General features: G+C 44.8%; 1 protein-coding gene and 1 pseudogene across 1 annotated transcript in view; one reads left to right on the forward strand and one right to left on the reverse strand.

The window, feature by feature from the left end:
* Positions 1–3,017: 3,017 nt before the first annotated feature.
* LOC139266575 (collagen alpha-1(XXI) chain-like) overlaps positions 3,018–23,654 on the forward strand; it is a 463,005-nt gene continuing 442,368 nt past the window's right edge. Inside the window, exons 1-2 of the mRNA XM_070884170.1 lie at positions 3,018–3,146; positions 16,954–17,514. Coding sequence (XP_070740271.1) covers positions 3,047–3,146; positions 16,954–17,514 — 661 coding nt within the window. The 5' untranslated portion in view covers positions 3,018–3,046. The remainder of the gene's footprint in view (positions 3,147–16,953; positions 17,515–23,654) is intronic.
* On the reverse strand, positions 21,914–22,151 carry LOC139267557 (U2 spliceosomal RNA; annotated as a pseudogene).

Consider the following 23,654-nt stretch of genomic DNA (forward strand, 5'->3'; position numbering starts at 1 on the left):
ATTTGTCAAGCATGATTTCCCTTTCACAAATCCATGCTGACTTGGACCTATCATGTCACCTCTTTCCAAATGCGCTGCTATGACATCCTTAATAATTGATTCCATCATTTTACCCACTACTGAGGTCAGGCTGACCGGTCTATAATTCCCTGTTTTCTCCCTCCCTCCTTTTTTAAAAAGTGGGGTTACATTGGCTACCCTCCACTCGATAGGAACTGATCCAGAGTCAATGGAACGTTGGAAAATGACTGTCAATGCATCTGCTATTTCCAAGGCTACTTCCTTCAGTACTCTGGGATGCAGTCCATCAGGCCCTGAGGATTTATCGGCCTTCAATCCCATCAATTTCCCCAACACAATTTCCCGACTAATAAGGATTTCCCTCAGTTCCTCCTCCTTACTAGACCCTCTGACCCCTTTTATATCCGGAAGGTTGTTTGTGTCCTCCTTAGTGAATACCGAACCAAAGTACTTGTTCAATTGGTCTGCCATTTCTTTGTTCCCCGTTATGACTTCCCCTGATTCTGACTGCAGGGGACCTACGTTTGTCTTTACTAACCTTTTTCTCTTTACATATCTATAGAAACTTTTGCAATCCGTTTTAATGTAGCCTGCAAGCTTCTTCTCGTACTCCATTTTCCCTGCCCTAATCAAACCCTTTGTCCTCCTCTGCTGAGTTCTAAATTTCTCCCAGTCCCCGGGTTCTCTGCTATTTCTGGCCAATTTGTATGCCATTTCCTTTGCTTTAATACTATCCCTGATTTCCCTTGATAGCCACGGTTGAGCCACCTTCCCTTTTTTATTTTTACGCCAGACAGGAATGTACAATTGTTGTAGTTCATCCATGCGGTCTCTAAATGTCTGCCATTGCCCATCCACAGTCAACCCCTTAAGTATCATTCGCCAATCTATCCTAGCCAATTCACGCCTCATACCTTCAAAGTTACCCTTTTTTAAGTTCTGGACCATGGTCTCTGAATTAACTGTTTCATTCTCCATCCTAATGCAGAATTCCACCATATTATGGTCACTCTTCCCCAAGGGGCCTCGCACAACGAGAATGCTAATTAATCCTCTCTCATTTCACAACACCCAGTCTAAGATGGCCTCCCCCATAGTTGGTTCCTCGACATAACCTAACCTACCAGTTAGTTTAGCCCAATCTATATGTAGATTAAAGTCGCCCATGATTACTGCTTTACCTTTATTGCACACATCCCTTATTTCTTGTTTGATGCTGTCCCCAACTCACTCCTACTATTTGGTGGTCTATACACAACTCCCACTAGCATTTTCTGTCCTTTGGAATTCCGCAGCTCCACCCATACCGATTCCACATCATCCAGGTTAATGTCCTTCCTTACAATTGCATTGATTTCCTCTTTAACCAGCAACGCCACCCTGCCTCCTTTTCCTTTCTGTCTATCCTTCCTAAATGCTGAATACCCTTGGATGTTGAGTTCCCAGCCTTGGTCAACCTGGAGCCATGTCTCCGTGATGCCAATCACATCATATCCGTTAACTGCTATCTGCGCAGTTATTTCATCCACCTTATTCCGAATACTCCTCGCATTGAGGCACAGAGCCTTCAGGCTTGTCTTTTTAACACACTTTGCCCCTTTTGAATCTTGATGTAATGTGGCCCTTTTTGCTTTTTGCCTCAGGTTTCTCTGCTCTCCACTTTTACTATTCTCCTTTCTATCTTTTGCTTCTGTCCCCCTTCTATTTCCCTCTGTCTTCCTGCATAGGTTCCCATCCCCCTGCCATGTTAGTTTAACTCCTCCCCAATAGCACTAGCAAACACTCCCCCGAGGACATTGGTTCCGATCCTGCCCAGGTGCAGACCGTCCGGTTTGTACTGATCCCACCTCTCCCAGAACCGGTTCCAATGTACCAGGAATTTGAATCCCTCCCTTCTGCACCATTTCTCAAGCCATGTATTCATCTGAGCTATCCTGCGATTCCTACTCTGACTAGCACTGGTAGCAATCCTGAGATTACTACTTTTGAGGTTCAACTTTTTAATTTAACTCCTAGCTCCCTAAATTTGTCTCGTAAGACCTCATCCCGTTTTTTTACCTATATCGTTGGTACCTATATGCATCACGACAACTGGCTGTTCACCCTCCCTTTTCAGAGTATCCTGCACCTGCTCCGAGACATCCTTGACCCTTGCACCAGGGAGGCAACATACATCCTGGAGTCTCGGTTGCGGAAACGCCTATCTATTCCCCTTGCAATTGAATCCCGTATCACTATCACTCTCCGACTCTTTTTCCTGCCCTCCTGTGCAGCAGAGTCAGCCACGGTGCCATGAACTTGGCAGCTGCTGCTCTCCCCTGATGAGTCATCCCCCTCAACAGTACCCAAAGCGGTACTGTTGAGGGGGATCAAAATCCTCTGGTGTTTTAGAAACATCGCAATGGCAGCACCCAATTTTCCAACTTTGCACTGGTGGGCACTCCTTTGGTGTTGTGAATCCTGTCGGGCCTCTGCTGTGCATATGTAATGTATCCTGATCTTTAAAGACGGATTGGCGTTGGGCGAATATGGAGGGGCAGATGGAATTTACCTCATCTGTTTCACTCTTTTCTGCCTGGATGGCACCCTACTCTTTTTGGCGTTGAATTGTAGATTTTCCAACAACCATTAAAAATATATATAGTATGACCTCTCAAAGAAAATTGGCTCAATGATTTGTCAGGTGTGACTTAGTGATTGACAATTCCGTTGAGCTTAACAAAAGGTCTGAGCTGTATTAACTAGAAGCATTAGTTAATATTTTCTTTGTGAACAAGGAATAAAATATCTGTAGGACTTACTGGTTGTACGCTTCAAGAATTTTGTGTTTTGAATTTCTTCCAGTTTCAATGGTGAATATATTATTAGAATGCTCAGAGGAGTTTGAAAGATTACAAAAAATGTTTGAGTAATAAGAACATGTATTATCCTACTTTCTACTAATATAAGCTGATCAGTACTTGTCATTTTTCTTCATTTCAGTTTGTGATGTGTACTTGGGCAGCTGCTTCCAAAAGCATATGACATGGAACTAAATATAAAAGCCATGAAACTTGTCCTGCACAGTTTTCTGTTGCTGCTGTTCCAAGAATTCAGTACAGCTGTGGATGATGACGTAAGATCTAGTAAGGAACTAGTACTTTCTTTTAACTTTTAATTTGTTGTGGTGTTTAGCTCGCCAAGTTGATGAATGTCACTGCTCGGCAATGGAATATTTTTCTACTTTGTGCCCAGGTACAGTGTTTAGCAGTAGTCTAGACTAGATTTAGTATAAACCTCATTTTATTTGGCATTCCGTTGAAAAAGGGGGAGGGAATATTTGTTTCTAAGTCACTTATGTGACCATCACACAAGTCTGGACCACCCTTTCTGTAAGCTTCCTGGACTCTTGTGGAAAGACAATCATCTGATTGGGATAGATTTTTAATTGTAAGCTGCAAGCATTGTTTATTTAAAAAGAAAAACCTTGCAAATATTGGAAATCTGAACTGAAAATAGTGGAAATACACCTGAAAACCAGCACCTGGAAAGAGACAGATAGGTTAACGTTTCAGGTGTGGATAGAAACATAGAAACATAGAAAATAGGTGCAGGAGTAGGTCATTCAGCTTTTCAAGCCTGCACCACCATTCAATAAGATCATGGCTGATCCTTCACCTCAGTACCCCTTTCCCGCTTTCTCTCCATACCCCTTCATCCCTTTAGCTGTAAGGGCCATATCTAACTCCCTCTTGAACACATCCAATGAACTGGCATCAACAACTCTCTGCGGCAGGGAATTCCACAGATTAAAAACTCTCTGAGTGAAGAAGTTTCTCCTCATCTCAGTCCTAAATGGCCTACCCCTTATCCTGAGACTGTGTCCCCTGGTTCTGGACTTCCCCAACATCGGGAACATTCTTCCCGCATCTAACCTGTCCCGTCCCGTCATAATCTTATACCTTTTGTATGATATCCCCTCTCATCCTTCTAAACTCCAGTGTATAAAGGCCCAGTTGATCCAGTCTCTCCTCATATGTCAGTCCTGCCATCCTGGGAATCAGTCTGGTGAACCTTCACTGCACTCCCTCAATAGCAAGAACGTCCTTCCTCAGATTAGGAGACCAACACTGAACATAATAATCCAGGTGAGGCCTCACCAAGGCCCTGTACAATTACAGTAAGACCTCCCTGCTCCTATACTCAAATCCCCTAGCTATGAAGGCCAACATGCCATTTGCCTTCTTCACCACCTGCTGTACCTGCATGCCAACTTTCAATGACTGATGAACCATGACACCCAGGTCTCGTTGCACCTCTCCTTTTTCTAATCTGCCGCCATTCAGATAATATTCTGCCTTCGTGTTTTTGCCACCAAAGTGGATAACCTCACATTTATCCACATTATACTGCATTTGCCCACTTACCTAACCTGTCCAAGTCACCCTGCAGCCTCTTAGCATCCTCCTCACAGCTCACCCCACCACCCAGTTTAGTGTCATCTGCAAACTTGGAGATATTACACTCAATTCCTTCATCCAAGTCATTGATGTATATTGTAAAGAGCTGGGGTCCCGGCACTGAGCCCTGCGGCACTCCACTAGTCACTGCCTCCCATTCCGAAAAGGATCCGCTTAGCCCGACTTTCTGCTTCCTGTCTGCCAACCAATTCTCTATCCACGCCAGTACATTACCCCCAATACCATGTGCTTTGATTTTGCACACCAATTTCTTATGTGGGACCTTGTCAAAGGCCTTTTGAAAGTCCAAATACAGCACATCCACTGGTTCTCCCTTGTCCGCTCTACTCGTTACATCCTCAAAAAATTCCTGAAGATTTGTCAAGAATGATTTCCCTTTCATAAATCCATGCTGACTTGGACCAATCCTGTCACTGCTTTCCAAATGCGCTGCTATTTCATCCTTGATAATTGATTCCAACATTTTCCCCACTACTGATGTCAGGCTAACCGGTTTATAATTATCCGTTTTCTTTCTCCCTCCTTTTTAAAAAAGTGGCGTTACATTAGCTACCCTCCAGTCCATAGGAACTGATCCAGTGTCGATAGACTGTTGGAAAATGATCACCAATGCATCCACTATTTCTAGGGCCACTTCCTTAAGTACTCTGGGATGCAGACAATCAGGCCCTCGGGATTTATCGGCCTTCAATCCCATCAATTTCCCCAATACAATCTCCCACCTAATTAGGATATCCTTCAATTCCTCCTTCTCACTAGACCTCGGTCCCCTAGTATTTCCAGAAGTTTATTTGTGTCTTCCTTCGTGAAGACAGAACCAAAGTATTTGTTCAATTGGTCTGCCATTTCTTTGTTTCCCATTGTAAATTCACCCGAGTCCAACTGCAAGGGACCTACGTTTGTCTTCACTAATTTTTTTCTCTACACATATCTATAGACGCTTTTGCAGTCAGTTTTTATGTTCCCGGCAAGCTTCCTCTCATACTCTATTTTCCCCCTCCTAATTAAACCCTTTGTCCTCCTCTGCTGAATTCTAAATTTCTCCCAGTCCTCAGGTTTGCTGCTTTTTCTGGTCAATTTATATGCCTCTTCCTTGGATCTAACACTATCCTTAATTTCCCTTGTTAGCCATGGTTGAGCCATGGTAATGGATCCATCATTACCATAAGAAGTTCAAACCCAAAAGACCTGTCTTGCCCCTTTTTATAGGTAGTAGACCTGCTGTGTATTTCCAGCAGAGTTGTTTTGTTTTATTTGGTGCAATAAAGATGGTTATTAGGCACTAGGTATAATGATGAAATACAAAAAGCCTTTTCATCTTCAGATCAAGTCCAAATTCAGACAGAATAATGGGATAGGATTGCACTCAGCCCTCGATTCTGTCCAAATGAACAGAAAATTCTTGGCTGGGAGTGTGCAATTTTGTGATATGTGCTTGCACTTTTAGCCAAAGAACACAGATTGGAATTTTTGTCGGTTATCTCAAGCAAATTCTTAATAGCCGTAACGCTACAGGAAAAGGTTAGAATTGGTATTAATCTGACAAATCTCATTCAGTGAACCCATAGGGATAAATAGTGACAAAAGGAACATTATAGTATTCGGACTCTGGAACATTCTTTCTGTTGAGCAACATTAAATGTGGCCCATGTTATGTTATATTTATAGAAATATTGTGAAGCAGATTTTCCTGTTCCTACTCTTTGGGGTATTGCATTGCCTAGGTGCAGTGAATACAGGAAATATCAGTGGAAAGGAGCCCACCAAATTTTTCATATATTCATTTTAATAGAAGGAACATTGGGCAGGCTCTTTTACTTTCTGTTTCTGGACTGAGTCCAGGTGGTACAATACTCCCAAGTGCAGGAACAGAAACATCTACACCATTTAATTTCCCAGTACTGGCACTCATCATACTAATTAACATTAATACACAAAGGGGTCAAAATTCGACCCGCTATTTTTGAGGCGGTGTCACCACCTGAGTGCTGATTTTACCGCCAGGCATTGGGTGTAGGCTCCAACTGTCAAATTCAGTTTTTACAGCCAAAGATGATAGAGCAGCACTAAAAAGTGGCGTTGCACATTCATCCTCGGGCGGGAGCTCAGAAGGCCTACTGAATTTAGCATCAGGAGGCTGCTGCTATGCTAGCTAAAAAACGAGAAGAAAAGGGAAGAAAGAAAAAGCCGTCAAACGTCTCTGACCCACACACAAACTTCCCTACTGTTAGAACTAATGAAAAAAAGAAGAAATAAAGAAAGACAAAAACTTACCTTGTTCTCTGGCCGATTCTGTCCGAGTTCCGTTGTTTAACTGTCACTTTTTTCAGGCTGTACAGCCACCCGCCGGTATGGTAGTCGTACAAACTAAATATCACGATAGAGGCGCCGAGAAGACGTTTCACGTGTACTGACGTCATGATTTTCATGGGTTAGCTGGTTGGATGTAACGTTTTAATGCCCATAAAAAATGACTACCGAATGACGACCGAACAGCACCCAGCGCCACTCCCAACCGCCTAATTCCCAGTTAACACCTACTGCGTTCATCAGCGTTATCAGCAGGCGTTAGCAACCGAATTTCAACCTCAAAATTTAGAAAACCAAACAAATAAAATGACCCTTAATTTCCTCAGATCTTTTGCTGCCACGCCACTGGGACTTTACAGGATGTAGGGCGGAAGCAGTGCAGTAGCAGAAAATCTGAGGAAATTAAGGGCCAATGGGCTAAAACTTCGGGGGCTTAACGCCACCTGTTACCGGCAAAGTGTTGTGTTAAGGGGGCAACAGGTACTCTTTCGCCAACTGGTGGTTGGTCCCTCCAATTCATAATTATAACGATCCATATTAAGTCACATTTTATGAGAAGAGATGGTATCTTTATGACCTCTTTTTGTATTAAGTCAAAAATGTTTAGAATAAATTCATTAAAGGGCTATCAGTCACTATAATTGCTGCTATTGTTATTTGGACGAAAGTCTCAAGCATAAATCAACAGTCAGACTCCATGTTGAAATAGTGGATTGCATAGCTATGTGATATCATATGCTTATGTGTAAACATGTGGAGAGACTATAGTGACAAATCAGAAAAATATTCTTTTTTTCCAGAGTGGTCTCACTAGTCTTCCACAGTGGGTCATATGGGAATTTTATTCAGGTCCTCTGCGGCGGGGCCCCGCCCGACAACCTCATCGATGGGGCCGGCGACCCGAACAGCTCCTCGTCGAGCATACCGTGCCCCCCCGCCCTGTCTTTTCTGACGTTCTGAAATCCGGAAATACCCGAACCCGGGCTCGAGTGTTTTCGGATTCGTGTCGTCAGAAAGACATTCCGAAGTCTGGAAAAACACGAAAACCGACTCGGCCTCGGTCCCGTGGTTTCCGGATTCGGGAGGTCAAACATGTATTACTGAAATGGTTATTACTCTGTGAGAAGCACAAGCATGTGATTTAGTTAAAAACACAACCCAAGATGTTTGTGGCTTGCAAGTCATAAAGTCCATGGGGGGACTTTAAGTACCTGACTTAGGAATATAGGTGGGAGCACCAAACAGATAGTTGCAATGATAAATATAAACCTGTATAATCGTGCTATTATGTTAGTGCCGGAGAGGGAGGATGTCCTGGAGGGGACAAGGACAGAATCTAAATGGCTAGAGTTAAGAAATAGTCAAGGTGCCATTACACTACTAGGTGTATTCTATAGACCACCAAATAGTGGTAAAGATATGGAGGAGAAAATTTGCAGAGAAATTACAGAGAGATGCAAGAACTCTTGAATATTAATATTGGGGGACTTCAACTATCTTAATATAGACTGGATCGTAATAGTGTAAAGGGCGGAGAAGGGGAAAAATATCTGAAGTATGTTCAGGAGAACTTTCTTGATCAGTATGTTTCTGGCACAACGAAGGAGGAAACATTGCTGGATCTGGTTCTGGGGAATGAGGTAGGTCAAGTGGAGCAACAGTCAGTAGGTGAACATTTAGGGAACAGTAATCATAGATCATAGTATCAGAAGCTTTAGCTTAGCTATGGAAAAGGACAGGGAGTAATCTAGAGTAAAAATGTTTAACTAGGGGAAGGCCAATTTCAGTGTGATGAGAACGGATCTGTCCCGGGTAAACTGTAATCAAAGACAGATAGGCAAAACTGTAATGGAACAATGGGCTTCTTTTAAAGAGGAAATAGTTCGGGTACAGTCGAGGTATATTCCCACTAGGGGGGGGAAGGAAGGGCAACTAAAGTCAGGGCTCCCTGAATCACGAAACAGATAGAGAATAAGATGAAGTAGAAAAAGAGCACATATGATAGATGTCAGGTTGCAAATACATCTGAGAATCAGGCTATATATAGGAAGATCAGAGGAGAAGTGATAAACAAAATAAGAGAGGCAAAGAGAATCCTGAAGAGAATAAATTGGCAGCCAACATAAAAGGTGTAAAGTCCTTACTCTACAGCATGAAACCACACGAGGCACATTCTGGGGACAAGGTCACTCTGTGACCTCAACTCTTTATTCACAGCACTCCACAAGTGCTGACCCTACGTGGGACCTCCCTTTATATACCTGGGAGATCAGGTAAGGAGTGTCTCCCACAAGTTCACCCCTTGTGATCAAGGTGTGCATCTAGGTTGTGTGTATACAGTAATACACTGGTGTTACATTGTACTTACATACATGACATCACCTTCCCCCCCCCCCCCCAAGGTCTTGTTAGGATCATAGGTTTAGTCTTTCAGGTGGTCTACGTTCCCTCGTGGAGCGCCGCAGTTGGGGCTCTGGTTGTTGGACACTGACGTGAGTGTCTGTCACCTGTGGTAATTCTGGCCTGTCCGGGCTGACCACAGGGACTGTGCATTCTTCTGATTGCTCTTGTTGCTTGTTCACTGGCAGTGGTGTGAACTCCATCTCATGGTCTTCTTCAGGTTCCTCCGTGTCGATGCTGAACCTTTTGTTTACTTGGTCCAGATGCTTACGGCATATCTGACCATTGTTGAGTTTTACCACGAGGACCCTATTCCCCTCTTTGTCAATTACAGTACCCTCAAGCCATTTGGGGGCCCATGGCATGATTGAGGACGAATGCAGGATCATTTATTTCTATACATCTCCCCCTCGAATTGCGGTCATGGTACTCGTTTTGTGACTTGCGCTTACCCTCAACTATGTCAGTTAGGACTGGGTGAATGAGGGACAACCGGGTTTTGAGTGTCCGTTTCATAAGTAGCTCTGCGGGCGGGACTCCCATGAGCTAGTGCGTCAAGATCTATAGGCCAGCAGGAGACACGATAGGCAGCATTGTAGGGAGGGTCCTTGAATCCTGAGCATACCTTCCTTAATGATTTGAACCGCACGTTCCGCCTGGCCATTGGAGGCCGGCTTGAACGGCGCAGTCCTGATGTGGTTGATGCCATTGCTCAACATTCGTAGCTTGTGAAGCATGGGCCATTATCACTAACCAGGATGTCCGGCAAGCCATGGGTTGTAAAGATCGCACGTAGGCTTTCCACGGTGGTGGATGACATGCATGAATTCAGAATGATGCACTCGATCCATTTTGAGTACGTATCTACCACAATAAGGAACATCTTTCCCATGAACGGGCCCACGTAGTCAACATGAATACGTGACCATGGCCTGGTGGGCCAGGGCCATGGGCTGAGCGGGGCCTCCCTGGGGGCATTACCCAGTTGGGCACACGTCGTGCACCTGCAAACACAGTGTTCCAGGTCTGAATCAGTTCCAGGCCACCAAATGTGTGACCGGGCAATGGCCTTCATCAGCACAATGCCTGGGTGCTTGCTGTGGAGTTCCCTGATGAATGCCTCCCTGCCCTTCTGGGGCATAACTACCCGGCTGCCCCATAGTAGGCAGTCGGCTTGGATGGAGAGCTCATCCATCCGTCTGTGGAACAGTCTGACCTCCTCAGGGCATGCTCCGTGTGCGGGCGCCCAATCCCCAGTCAGGACACATTTCTTAATCAGGGATAGGAGGGAATCTCTGTTTGTCCAGATTTTGATCTGGTGGGCTGTGATGGGGGAGCCTGCGCTGTCAAAGGCATTGACAGCCATGACCATCTGAGCGCTTTGCTCCGCTACACCCTCAGTGGAAGCCTGCTGAGCGCGTCAGCACAATTTTCAGTGCCGGGCCGGTGCCGGATGGAGTAGTCATAAGCAGCCAGCGTGAGAGCCCATCGCTGTATGTGGGCTGATGCGTTGGCATTGACAGCCTTGCAGTCTGACAACAGGGATGTTAATGGCTTGTGGTCCATCTCTAATTCAAACTTCCTACCAAAGAGGTACTATTGCATTTTTTTTACACCATAGACACATGCGAGCGCTTCTTTCTCGACCATCCCATATCCTTGTTCTGCTTGAGAGAGCGACCTAGAGGCATAAGCCACAGGTTGTAGTTGACCCTCAGCATTGTCCTGCTGCAACACGCACCCAACCCCATAGGACGATGCATCACATGTCAGAACCAATTTTTTACAGGGGTCGTACAGGGTCAACAACTTGTTTGAACAAAATAAGTTTTGCGCCCGATCAAAAGCCCGTTCCTGACAGTCCCCCCAAAATCAATCGCATCCCTTACGCAAGAGCACATGGAGCGGCTCCAACAACATGCTCAAATACGGCAGAAAGTTCCCGAAATAGTTCAACAGTCCCAGAAATGAACGCAACTCCGATGTGTTGCAGGGCCTGGGTGCTCTTCGAATCGCCTCTGTTTTGGATTCGGTGGGCCGAATCCCATCTGCAGCAACCTCCTGCCCAGAAACTCAACCTCAGGAGCTAAAAACACACATTTAGACTTCTTGAGTCGCAGGCCTACCCGGTCCAGTTGGCGTAGCACCTCCTCCAGGTTGTGGAGGTGTTCCTCGGTGTCTCGACCCGTGATGAGGATGTCATCCTGGAATACGATCGTTCCAGGAATGGATTTAAGCAGGCTTTCCATGTTTCTTTGAAAAATCGCGGCCGCTGATCGAATGCCAAATGGGCACCTGTTATAAACGAACAGTTCCTTGTGCGTGGTGATGGTGGTCAGTAGTTTAGATTCGTCGGCCAGTTCCTGGGTCATATAGGCTGAAGCGAGGTCCAACTTGGTGAACAGCTTGCCGCCTGCCAGCGTGGCGAAGAGGTCCTCCGCTCTCAGGAGTGGGTATTGATCTTGTAGGGACACCCGATTGATGGTGGCCTTGTAGTCGCCACAGATCCTGACCGAGCCATCCGCTTTTAGGACGGGAACGATGGGGCTCGTCCAGTCGCTGAATTCAACAGGCGAGATGATTCCCTCTCTCAACAGCCGCTCCAGTTCGCTCTCGATCTTTTCCCGCATCACATATGGCACCGCTCTGGCTTTGTGGTGCACTGGCCTGACGTCTGGGGTGATGTGTATTACTACTTTGGTGCCTTTGAAAGTCCCGACGCCAGGTTGGAATAGTGAATCGAATTTTTGTAAGACTTGTGTGCACAAACTTCACTCCACAGATGACATTGCGTGAACATCCCCCCATTTCCAGTTCATCTCGGCTAACCAGCTCCTCCCCAACAGTGCGGGACCATTACCCGGGACAACCCAGAGCGGCAGCCGATTTACTAACCCATTGTGTGTGACAACCAACATTGCACTACCTAGCACCGGAATGATTTCTTTAGTGTAAGTCCGTAATTGTATCTCAATACGTGCTAATTTGTGTCTACTGGCTTTGAGTGGCCATAGCTTCTCAAATTGCTGAATGCCCATGAGTGACTGGCTGGCCCCAGTGTCCAGCTCCATGCCTACTGGGATCCCGTTTAATAAAACCTTCATCATCATTGGTGGCGTTTTGGTGTATGAACTGTTCGCAGCATGGACCCGCTGAACCTCGGCGTCCATCGATTTGCCCCAAAAGTCATCCTGCCTCAAAGGACCCTCTTCTGGTTCCTCTGCCTCATATTAGTCTGGTTGCAGGCTTCCTGCACATTCGAGCTAAATGGCCACTGAGATTGCATTTTCTGCAGACAAACTGTTGAAATCTGCAAGGTCTGGCTGAGTGTTTTCCCGCACACCTCCAGCATGAGTTAAAGTTTCCGTTGTTGGGGACAAAGGGACAATGGCCAGGCATTCCGTTCTGACTGTCCCTTTGACTACTCTTAAGTACCCTATTAGTGGGTGTCAATGGCTCCATCCCGGGCCGCATTGTCCGCTGTGATGGCATGAATGTCCGTTCAGCCTGCCATTGTCTCTGTTGGAGTCCTACTCTGGGGTCTATTGCTGCCTGGGGAATGTCGGACTTCCCCTGCCAGCCTGCGGGGCTCTGAGTCGCATTGATGATGTTGATTCCCTGACCCATCGCCGCGTTAGAGGCAGCCTTGCGTGCGTATATTATTTTCGTTCCTTCCTCCTCCGCCATGAAAGTTTGAGCTAACAACGCCGGCACTTCCAAGGTCAAATCCTTGGTCTCAGTTAATTTGCGGAAAATTCCCGCGTGACCGATGCCCTCGATAAAGAAGTCCCTTAGCATCTCCCCCCTGCAGGCGTATGTGAACTTACAGGGGCTGGCCAAACGCCGGAGATCTGCTACGAAATCCGGTATGCTCTGTCCTTCACGACGTCAGTGGGTGTAGAATCTGTGTCGGGCCATATGTATGCTACTCGCCGGTTTGAGATGCTCCCCGATCAGTTTGCTAAGTTCTTCAAAGGTTTTGTCCGACAGCTTTTCGGGTGATAATAAGCCCTTCATGAGCGCGTAAGTCTTTGGTCTGCAGCTGGTCAAAAGATGAGCCCTTCGCTTGTCGGACGCTGCTTCCCCCAGCCATTCTTTCGTTTCGAAGCTTTGCTGAAGCCTCTTGACAAAATCGTCCCAGTCTTCCCCAACACAGTACCGTTCCTCTGCACTACCGGTGGCCATTCTCGTGGGTCGTGAGTTCCCGTTTCTCATCGCCAATGTAAAGTCCTTACTCTACAGCATGAAACCACACGAGGCACATTCTGGGGACAAGGTCACTCTGTGACCTCAACTCTTTATTCACAGCACTCCACAAGTGATAACCCTGCGTGGGACCTCCCTTTATATACCTGGGAGATCGGTTAAGGAGTGTCTCCCACAAGTTCACCCCTTGTCGTCAAGGCGTGCAACTAGGTTGTGTGTATACAGTAATACAGTGGTGTTACATTTTGGTTACATACATGACAAAAGGTAATCTAAATTCTTCTATAGCATACAAATAGTAAAAGGGTAGTAAGTGGAGGGGTGGGGCAATTAAAGACTAAAAAGGAGACCTATGCATGAAGGCAGAGGGTATGGTTGAGGTACTAAATGAGTACTTTGGATCTGTCTTCATCAAGGAAAAGGATGTTGCCATAGACATAGTGAAGGAGGACATAGTAGAGACACTGGATAGGATAAAAATTGATAAAGAAGAGGTTTTAGTAAGGCTGGCTGTACTTAAAGTAAATAAATCACCAGGAGTGGATGGGATGCATCCTAGGATGCTGAGGGAATTGAGGGCGGAAATTGCGGAGGTAGTCATAATATTCCAATCCTCCATAGATATTGAGTGGTGCCAGGCGACTGGAGAATTGAAAATGGTACACCATTTTTGAACAATGGTGTAATGATAAACCCAGCATCTACAGGCCAGTCAATGTAACCTTGGTAGTGGGAAAGCTTTTAGAAACAGTATTCAGGGCTAAAATTAACAGTCACTTGGACAAGTATGGATTAATTAAGGAAAGCTAGCACGGATTTGTTAAAGGAAAATTGTGTTTAACCAACTTGATCGAGTTTTTTGATGAGGTAACAGAGAGGATTGATGAGGGTAATGTGGTTGACTTAGGGGCCGAAATTCAGGGTCCCGATAAGGCCCGTTACCGCCAGAATGCGGTGGCCAGGCAGCGGAATACAATGGCCGCCACCAGCCAAATTCAGCAGGGGGGATTTTCTGATGGTTCCCACTTCCACCCCGCTGCTGCCAAGTGGCCGTAAGTGTGTCATCAGTGCGCGCACCACCGGGAACCCCCACCTCTGTCGATATTCAGGCCAAAAAAATCTAATGCCTGATGAGTGGTGCCCCCAACAGCTTTTTCTGTCAGTGCACCTTTCATTCCCTCTCTCAGCCCTGGCTGCACGGCGGCCGTTAAAGGCAATGGCCCAATGCTGCTGCTGCCATTTTTTTTTTTTTAATCGGCCAGACTATTGTGCCCCCTGGTTCAGCCAGGCCGTCAACAGGCAGCCTGACACTCCCTCTTGGGTGCCAGGCTGCTGGCCCGGCCAAAACCCTCCCTGGTGGCCCAGTGGCCAATCCTAAAAATTCACCGATTCTCGCTCCTTTAAAGGAGACGTGCAATAACGTCACCACCACTCCGCTGCTGAGTGATGGTGGCAGAGAATCTGTCCTGCCTCCACATCGGCCCTTCACCGGTCCTGCTGCACTTCCGCACCCATTATGACCGACTTCCGGTCCACTCGAAAAAAAGACAAAGACCTGAATATCGATGAAGCGCGACTTCTTCCGAGACTGTGGTAAAAGCACTTAACAAACGGTAAGTGCGCCAGCTTTCTGGCGGGCCTGAATTTTGGCCTCTTAGTGTACAAGGATTTCGAAAAGACATTCGACAAAGTGCCACATAATGGGCTTGTCAGCAAAATTGAAACCCATGTAATAAAAGGGACAGTGGATACGAAATTGGCTAAGTGACAGGAAACAGAGATAGTGGTGAAAGGTTGATTTTCGGACTGGAGGAAGGTATAGTGGTATTCACCAGGGTTGGGTTCTATGGTCACTGCTTTTCTTGATATATATTAATGACTTGGATATGGATGTACAGGGCACAATTTGAAAATTTGCAGATGACACAAAACTTGGAAGTATAGTGGAGAGTGTGAGATTTCAGGAAGACATAGACAGGCTGGTGAAATGGGCAGACACGTGGCAGATGAATTTTAACACAGAAAAGTGTGAACTGATGCATTTTGGTCAAAAGAAATGAGGAGAGGACTTATAAACTATATGGTACAATCATAAATGGGGTACAGGAACAGAGACACCTGGGGATATTTGTACATAAATCGTTGAAGGTTGAGCAAGAAAATTGATTCAAATAAAAAGAGTTATGGGATCCTGGGCTTCATAAATAGAGGTATAATTAATGGGCTGGATTTTCGGGTCCTTTGTGCTCCGAGTTTCGCCGGGTTTTGACCCTCCGCAGCGAGAAATGGGGCAGTAAGGTCTTTTGCGTCCGGTCACGATCCTCCGGTCGGGTTTTGTGGCGGCCCTTACAAGCACCGCTGGGAAGAGCTGCGCCGGGTGTGCAATGCCTCTCATTGCGACACTGGCAGTAGTTTCGACTCGCACCCGACCCGTATGCTCCAAAGCGCGCCCCGCGATGACTGCCAGGGAAAACAAAGTAGCCCAGCCCTGCCGGTGGTGGTGAGGTAGATAAACTGCAAAAAATGTAAGTTCCAGTGTTTATTCTCTTATTTTTTTTGTAGCGATTTGTGTTGTGGTGGTGTGGAAATGTTTTTGGAATGGTTTTGTGATTTTTTTTGTTGTTTCTTTTTCGCTTCCAAGGCCCCTCTCGGAGCGCTACCGGCCACGCATTTTAGTTGGCGAGGTTTCCCATTTTTGCGCCGCAAAAGTCGTACAATGCCTCCCTTTACGCTGCGCAGGGCCCAGATGGCAAAAATTTCTCCATGCAGTGCAAACGTTACCTGGGCGGTAACTTTCCTGCCCCACCTCCGTTTTCGCCCCGCAAACGGTAAACCCAAAATTCAGCCCATGGACTACAAAGGTGTGGAAATTATGATGAACCTGTATAAAACACTGGTTAGGCCCCAACTGGAGTACTGTGTCCAATTCTGAGCACCACACTTTATAAAGCATGTGAAGGCCTTAGAGATGGTGCAGAAAAAATTTACGAGAGTGATTCCAGGAATGAGGGACTTCAGTTACGCTGATAGACTGTTGAAGCTTGGCTTGTTCTCCTTGGAGCAGAGAAGATTGAGAGGACATTTGATAGAGGTGTTCAAAAACAAGAGGGGTCGGGACAGGATAGCTAGAGAGAAACTGTTCCGATTGGCAGAAGGGTCGAGAACCACAGGACACAGATTTAAAGTGATTGGCAAAAGAATCAGAGGTGACGTAAGTAAACACTTTTTTTTACACAGCAAATGGTTAAGATCTGGAACACACTGCCTTAAAGGGTGGTGGAGGCAGACTCAATTTTATCTTTCAAAAGGGAGTTCGATAAGTATCTGAAAGAGAAAAAATTGCAGGGCTACAGGGAAAGGGCAGGGGAGTGGGACTAGCTGAGAGTCGACATGGGCTCGATGGGCCGAATGGCCTTCTACCGATCTATGATTCTATAATATTCAGATTCTTTAAAATTTGCAGAAAAATTGTAGCATAAAAATAATAACTCCATAGTGGATAATATGCATATTATTTCTTTATGTAATAACATTTTTCTTTTCTATTTTCTTCTAGGCTGCAGAACTGCTCCAAATGACTTAGTTTTCATTTTGGATGGCTCATTTAGTGTAGGCCCGGAAAATTTTGAAATAGTCAAAAACTGGATTATCAACATATCCAGCAGTTTTGAAATAGGGACTACGTTTACACAAGTGGGTGTCATACAATATAGTGATGATCCTTTGCTAGAAATCCCATTGGAAAAATATAGGTCCAATGAAGACCTGATGAAAGCAATGGAGGCCATATTATATAGGGGTGGAAACACAAGAACAGGAAAAGCTATAACATTTGGAGTTAACGATGTGTTTGCTACCTCGACCAGGGCTGCTAATGCCGTGACAAAAGTAGCAATTGTTCTTACGGATGGAAAGTCCCAGGATGATGTGAAGAACTCAGCAGAGGAAGCAAGGAAAAAGAAAATTATCTTGTTTGCAATTGGAGTTGGTCAGGAAATAGAAGATGCAGAACTTCAGGCAATTGCTAATAAACCGTCATCCACATATGTTTTCTATGTAGAGGACTACACTGGTATCTCCAGAATTAGAGAAATAATGAAACAGAAACTTTGTGAAGGTAAATAGTGTTTTTTCTTCTTTATATGCTTGCAACAAAAAAGATCCTTGTGCAAGGTTTAAGATGGCTCCCGAAAGGAGTTTCATACTAAAATAAATACAATGGTCTAGAAGTTTGCCGATTTTGCGACCAGGCTTTTAGCACTATTTCACCATATTTGGCGTAAAACCAGTCGGCGGGAAATTCGGTGACGTTTTGCGGCGGTGCTTTCCACATACTGCTGGGGAGAGGAGCGCCACTGTGCAAGTCCCGAAACAAAGTTTTTGCCTTAAATTTGGCTCTCTCCGTACCCGTATTCTGTGTCCAGAATACCGACAGGGTAAAACCTGTCATGCAGCCCTGCCAGCAGCGGTAAGTATGAAGACCTGCAAAAAAGCTAAGTTAAAATTTTTATTTTTTAATTCTTTGGCAGCGATGTAGTAGGTAAGAGTTTTGTGAATGTTTTGTGAAATTTTTTTTTCCATTTTTTGGGAGTGTTTTTCCCCCCCCTCCCAAGGCCTCTCTCGCATGGCTATCGGCCTTGGAGTAAAGTTGCCAAAATTCGCGGTTTGCACCGTGAATCCTCGTGCAATGCCGATTTTTACCGCTGCGCAAATTAAAGGTTGAATATCCGGCCTACCAATGGTAGTGAAGCGAAAATGGTAATTTTGGTGAAAAAATACCGTTTTTGCTGAAAACTGAATTTCTAGCCCATTAACTCTAATTTCAAAATATTTATGTAAAAGAAAGTGTTGAAATCAGTGTAGGAATGCTCTCAACAATATAATTTTTACACACTTAAACTCCATGACTTTTTATTTAATTCCTTTCAGCTCCCTTCTCTTGCTACTTTCCAATCATTTTCATCATTGCTAGTTCATTATTGTGTAGAAAGCACTGAAAAACTGAAAACAATCTATTCATGTAAACTCAACACTGCTTTACTTGAAAATGACTACGGATTTAATACCATACATATGGAACTCTTGTTCACCTGGCACACAGACGATAGGCTAAATGGCCTCATGCTGTGTAGTAAACCTCTATAATTCCAGCTGCTAAAAAGTCTAAAACAGAAGAGGAGCAGGTTTAGGTGGGTATGGGAATGGTTACATGGCATGAGATCTGCTATTTTCTTTGGTGATGAACATAAGGCATCGAAAGCTTCAAAACAGTGAAGTGAATAATATGGATTTCTATTCTTAAGAAAATAACTTTTGGTGTTGGTTTACGTTTTAGTTTTTTTGCAGATAATGTCTAAAACCAAATGGTGGCAACCTTAAGTCCAATTGATAATTTTACCACCTTTCCTCAAATTATTTAATTCCATGAGGGAGGTGACTAAGTACAGAGTGCACATGTCGATGAAGATAAAAATCTGTGAATTTCTTTTCCTGATTCTGAAAGTAATCTAGCAAAATCCGAAGGAATTAAAATTCCTCTGTATGCTATATTTAGTGCAGTGGTTAACATGTTTGCGTCAAATTCCTGTATATGCTATTTTGATGAAGTCAATAACCTATTTATAATATACTGTTAACAACTTTGTTAAAATAATACACACATAAATTTGAAGAGAATGTGTTAACCTGCACACTAACTATAGTGTAAAGAGAAATTTCAACCTTCAGGATATTAATTTAATATTACATTATTCAATTTGAGTCGTAGTATTCTGGAAATGGACATTTTTAAGATGTTATGAATCATTAGGCTCCATTCAGTATTTATCATCTATTTGCTTAACTTTCTAGCTTTCATTCTGCTCCTATCTCAAAATTTAGGCCGTAATTGGAACATTGAGTAGAGTTTTGGACACCATATTATAGGAAAGAATCAAGTCATGGAGAGGGTACAGTGAAAATTCACTCAAAAAATACTGAGAATGAGAGATCATAGTTATGAAGAAAGGTTAAAAAAATTGAGGCTTTTCTCATTGCAACAGAGAAAGTTAATAAGATGGAGCTTTTCAAAATTATTTCTGTTGGTTGGAAAATTGGTCGTAAGAGGGTCATGGACGAATGATTCTCTTTGGAAGAATGAAGGGGGATTTTAGAAGACTTTGGGAGATAATTTGAGAACCCACAAAAATGGGCACGGGGATCGTGATGCGCGATTAACCCGCGCATATTCAATTTAATGCAGGCAGCACGCCAACTTTGTGGTGCCTGCTCATTTTCATGATTTCAGATACTAACAACACTGTTGATTGGATGCACACATCAGCATGGGCCCCAAAACCATGAGAGGCTAGCACCAGTTAAAATTGCCTGCATTGCTTAAAGCCTGCCTGCACCTCTTAAAAGGAAGGTGCGTTTTGACTGGAGCAGGTGCTGGAAGTAATTCTACAACTGATTCTGTCCTGGGAAATGCTCAATAATGGCATAATATGTAAGAGAGCGAGCTCCAAGTTTTTCCATCGCTGCACTGGAGACCTTGGTGGAGGAGGTGGAAAGGAAGAAAGATGTATAAAATCCATAGGGGCCAAGAGGCCTTCCAGACTCACGCTCACAAGGCAGATAGCTGTGGCGGACAATGCCAGGAGTCAAGCCCTGAGGACCTGGCTGCAGTGCCGCAAAAAGTTCAATGACCTCACATGAATGGTCATGGTCAGTTAATGCATCTTCAAATGCCATATCCTACCAACTGCACCACTAGCCTCAACCACTGCTCAATGCACCACAACCTCATCACTTACCTACCAGAGCCCTTCTCCCCCTCCTCCTCCTCCTCCCTCTTCCAGCAGCTTGTCCTGCTCTATGAGTCTTCTGTTCATTCTCCAAGTCATGCTGTATTCCAAGGGGAATTCCTACAAGCACACCCATTTTTGGTCGTAAGTGGTTTGTACAGAACCCTTGAAGTCAGGAAAAAAAGTGATTCAGCACGTGCCACACCACTGCCTGTAGACTTTGGCAACTTTAAACAACTATAGAAAGCACCAAAGACTTGTAGAAGCGTAGCAATAACCAGAAGAAATCAAGCAGCAACTAACCTGTAAGTAGTTGATGATCCTTTTAAATAGTGCCAGTGGAGGTCCTTCCTGCTGCTGAACACGCATTCAGCTGTGTGAAGTTAAGAGAGGGCATTAGCTGGAGCATTGAGTTCCAAAATGGCATGACGTCAGTATCTGCCTACTCTGCATACATCCGGTGGATGTTCACTGCACATGTGCTAACATCCTCACCAATACAGTGTCCAGCGCGATTCACCCCAGTGTGCACATGGCAAAATGGACGCTATGGATCCGAACTTTCTGCCCATTCTTTATTGCAGTGGTTTATTAGGACTTGGGATACTTTACCACAAGTGACTATTGAACTTCATTTTAAATGGAATTGGATAGGTACTTGAAAGGAAGAATATAAAATGATATGAGGAAAGGGCAAAGAAATGGGATTAGAGTACATAGTTCCACTTGAAGAGCTAGCACCAGCACAGATACAATGGACAAATGGCTTCCTTTACTGCAATAATTTCTATCCCTATATTTATCCAGCTCTGTTTTTTAATGAAAGAAAACAGTACTGGATGGCTGCTCGCACTATTGGAACTGTACACCAGTATGAGTCAAAATAAGGAAGGATGAAGTTGCCAAAAAAAGACAGACATTGGAACATGTAAATTCTGTGTGTTCAAAAGAGGTATACGGTGTGATGCTATTGTTTCTGCTGACTGTACTTGCAAAGCAATTTACTCCTGATATTCCGGATTTGTAAATGTTAGCTGTTCAATGTAAACTTCCACTGCACTAGAGCTACCTAGTAGAGCGTTTGCCCCAATTCCACTGTGGTATTTAAACTCCAAGGGGCCGAAATTTCCCCTTTCCTTAAGGCCTGTTATCACCGCAAATCGTCGGCCACGCTGCGGAGTAGAGTGGCTGCTGACTTTTGGTGGAATGGCCGCTGCTAGCCCAATTGCCCTCCCGAGTTTTCCCGGTGGTGCCCCGATCCCCCCCTACCACTCTTCTGCTGCCGATCAGTGTTAAGCACGTCCTCACCGTGCGCACCACCAATCTAACCCCTCGATGGCGACATTCCCCTCGGAAAATCTTTGGCCCGCCCGGCGGTGCCAAAACAACCTTTTCCCCAGTGGTCCAGTGAGGCTATGGCATTTTGCAGTGGCTGTGCGGCTTCCTTTAAAGGGGAGGGCCCATTACCACTGCCACCATGTTTTCTTTTGTTGGCCGACTGCCAGGTCGGCCCGACAATTATGCCCCCGGTTTCAGCCGGGCCGCCAACAGGCAGCCAGGCACCCCCACTTGGGTGCTAGGCTGTTGGCCTGGCCAAAACCCTTACTGATTTTTTATTTTTTTTAATTCGTAGCCAATCTTTCCAATTCTTTGTCAAATCACAAACGCCAGAGGTCACCTTGCACACATCAAGGATCACTCTGCGCCAATGCTCTTAGCCAAAAGGCCTAGAGCCACTGCACCGTTCCTGGAAGTACTGCAATACCAGGTTCGTGCCATGGAGGTGGATGGGTCAGGCCCCCCACACACCTCCGTGGAGGTGGATGGGTCAAGCCACCCCACCCACCTCCTATTTCCAAAAAGCATAGGAGAACCACCTTCCTGATCCAGGGAGAACCACTTTGGGGTCATGGTTACTCCCCTGTCAGGTCAGTTACGCATGATCTTAGCCAAAAGGCCGAGAAGCGATGAACTGAAGTTTAAAAACGCAGAGGCTCTCCCCTTTAAGTGAAGGGAAGAGCCGTGGTGACGCAGCACCGCTATAACATCAGCGCGGTGGTATATATACACTGCCCCCAACTTTTGCCCTCAGTTGCTGTCACCACCGCATTTTTGCCGTTCAGGTGTAGTCCTCGCCCCCCCCCCATTCTGACCAACTTTCGGATGAAAACAAAAAAAATAAAGAGCGGAATTTCCCGAAAGAGTCGACCTGGACTGCAGATGCAGTAAAAAACATCGCAATGGGGTGGGTTCGCCCTGTTTCGGGCGGGGGGCAATTTATACCCCCAGCATTCTTGTCTGCAACAGAAGGGAAGGGTTTTGAGCTGGAAAATTCCTGGTCAGTTTAGGATTTTCATTCATGCACAGCCAAATTTACAGATGCTGCTTATGTTGCAGATAGGGAAAGGATAGTAATAAAGAGCATCCTATACAGAAAAGACTGGTACAGCAAGCCTGACAACAGACAACTAGCAGGGTTAATGTTGTCACCAGCACTCTGGCTATAAATATGCAAAAAGATGGCAGACCTGAGAAAACTGTCATGGTTAAATCTCACAAAAACCTTTCTATACCAAGTAGCTGCCCCAAATATGAATGCCACAAAGTGTCTCTGTATAACCTGTTATTCTTTTGCAAACCTATCAAAACAGCACTTCTACATTAATGTGAGAAGTGTAGGAGGAAAACACATTTAATAAGGCCATACATGTACAGATACATTAATGGAGAAAAATGATACCAGCAAATGCAATGGAACCAGTACAGCACTGATAGCAGGTCGGCTTTGGTCAGCCAGGTTAGCAGCAGCTATATATTCTTTATTATCAGCACTGCCGTTATTTATATTGATGGGAAAATTATGTCTGTGAATTGCATTCATAAAATCATAGTTAGATAGTGGCCATTGGAGGCCATACTGATGCTTTCACTCAAATATTCCCTTATTAAAAATGAGGTCTTAAAGAAGCCATGCAAGTGGTTTTCTATTACCAACTTACAAAGTTTCCATATGCATACGTCATATCGAAAGCTACCATTGGTTTTAACTTTACTTTTCCCAGTATATAATGCCTTATCACGTCCTCTTTTACCAATTTACTACCAATGGGTTACTGTTGAAGTGCAATCAGTCATATTGTAGGCAAATGCAGCACACAGGAAAGTTCCATACTGAATTAATAACCAGTTAATTTGTTTGTGGTGGTGTTGGCTGAGGAAGTGATCTTGGCCAGGATAGATCCCCGCTCTTCATCAAATAGTGCCAAGGGATTTTTAACATTCATCAGTTTCAGTTTAATGTCTCCTCCAGAAGCCAAAATCTCTGACAATGGAGAATTTCCTCAGAACTGCATTGAAGCCTCAGTATTAAATTATGTGCTCAAGTATGTAGTGGGGCTTTAATTTGAAACTTTCTCACTCAGGAGAGAGTAAGCCAATCTGGCACTTTACTCAATAATGAAACAAGGTAGAC

This window comes from Pristiophorus japonicus, chromosome 7 (assembly GCF_044704955.1).
Source record: "Pristiophorus japonicus isolate sPriJap1 chromosome 7, sPriJap1.hap1, whole genome shotgun sequence".
Classification (NCBI taxonomy): domain Eukaryota; kingdom Metazoa; phylum Chordata; class Chondrichthyes; family Pristiophoridae; genus Pristiophorus; species Pristiophorus japonicus.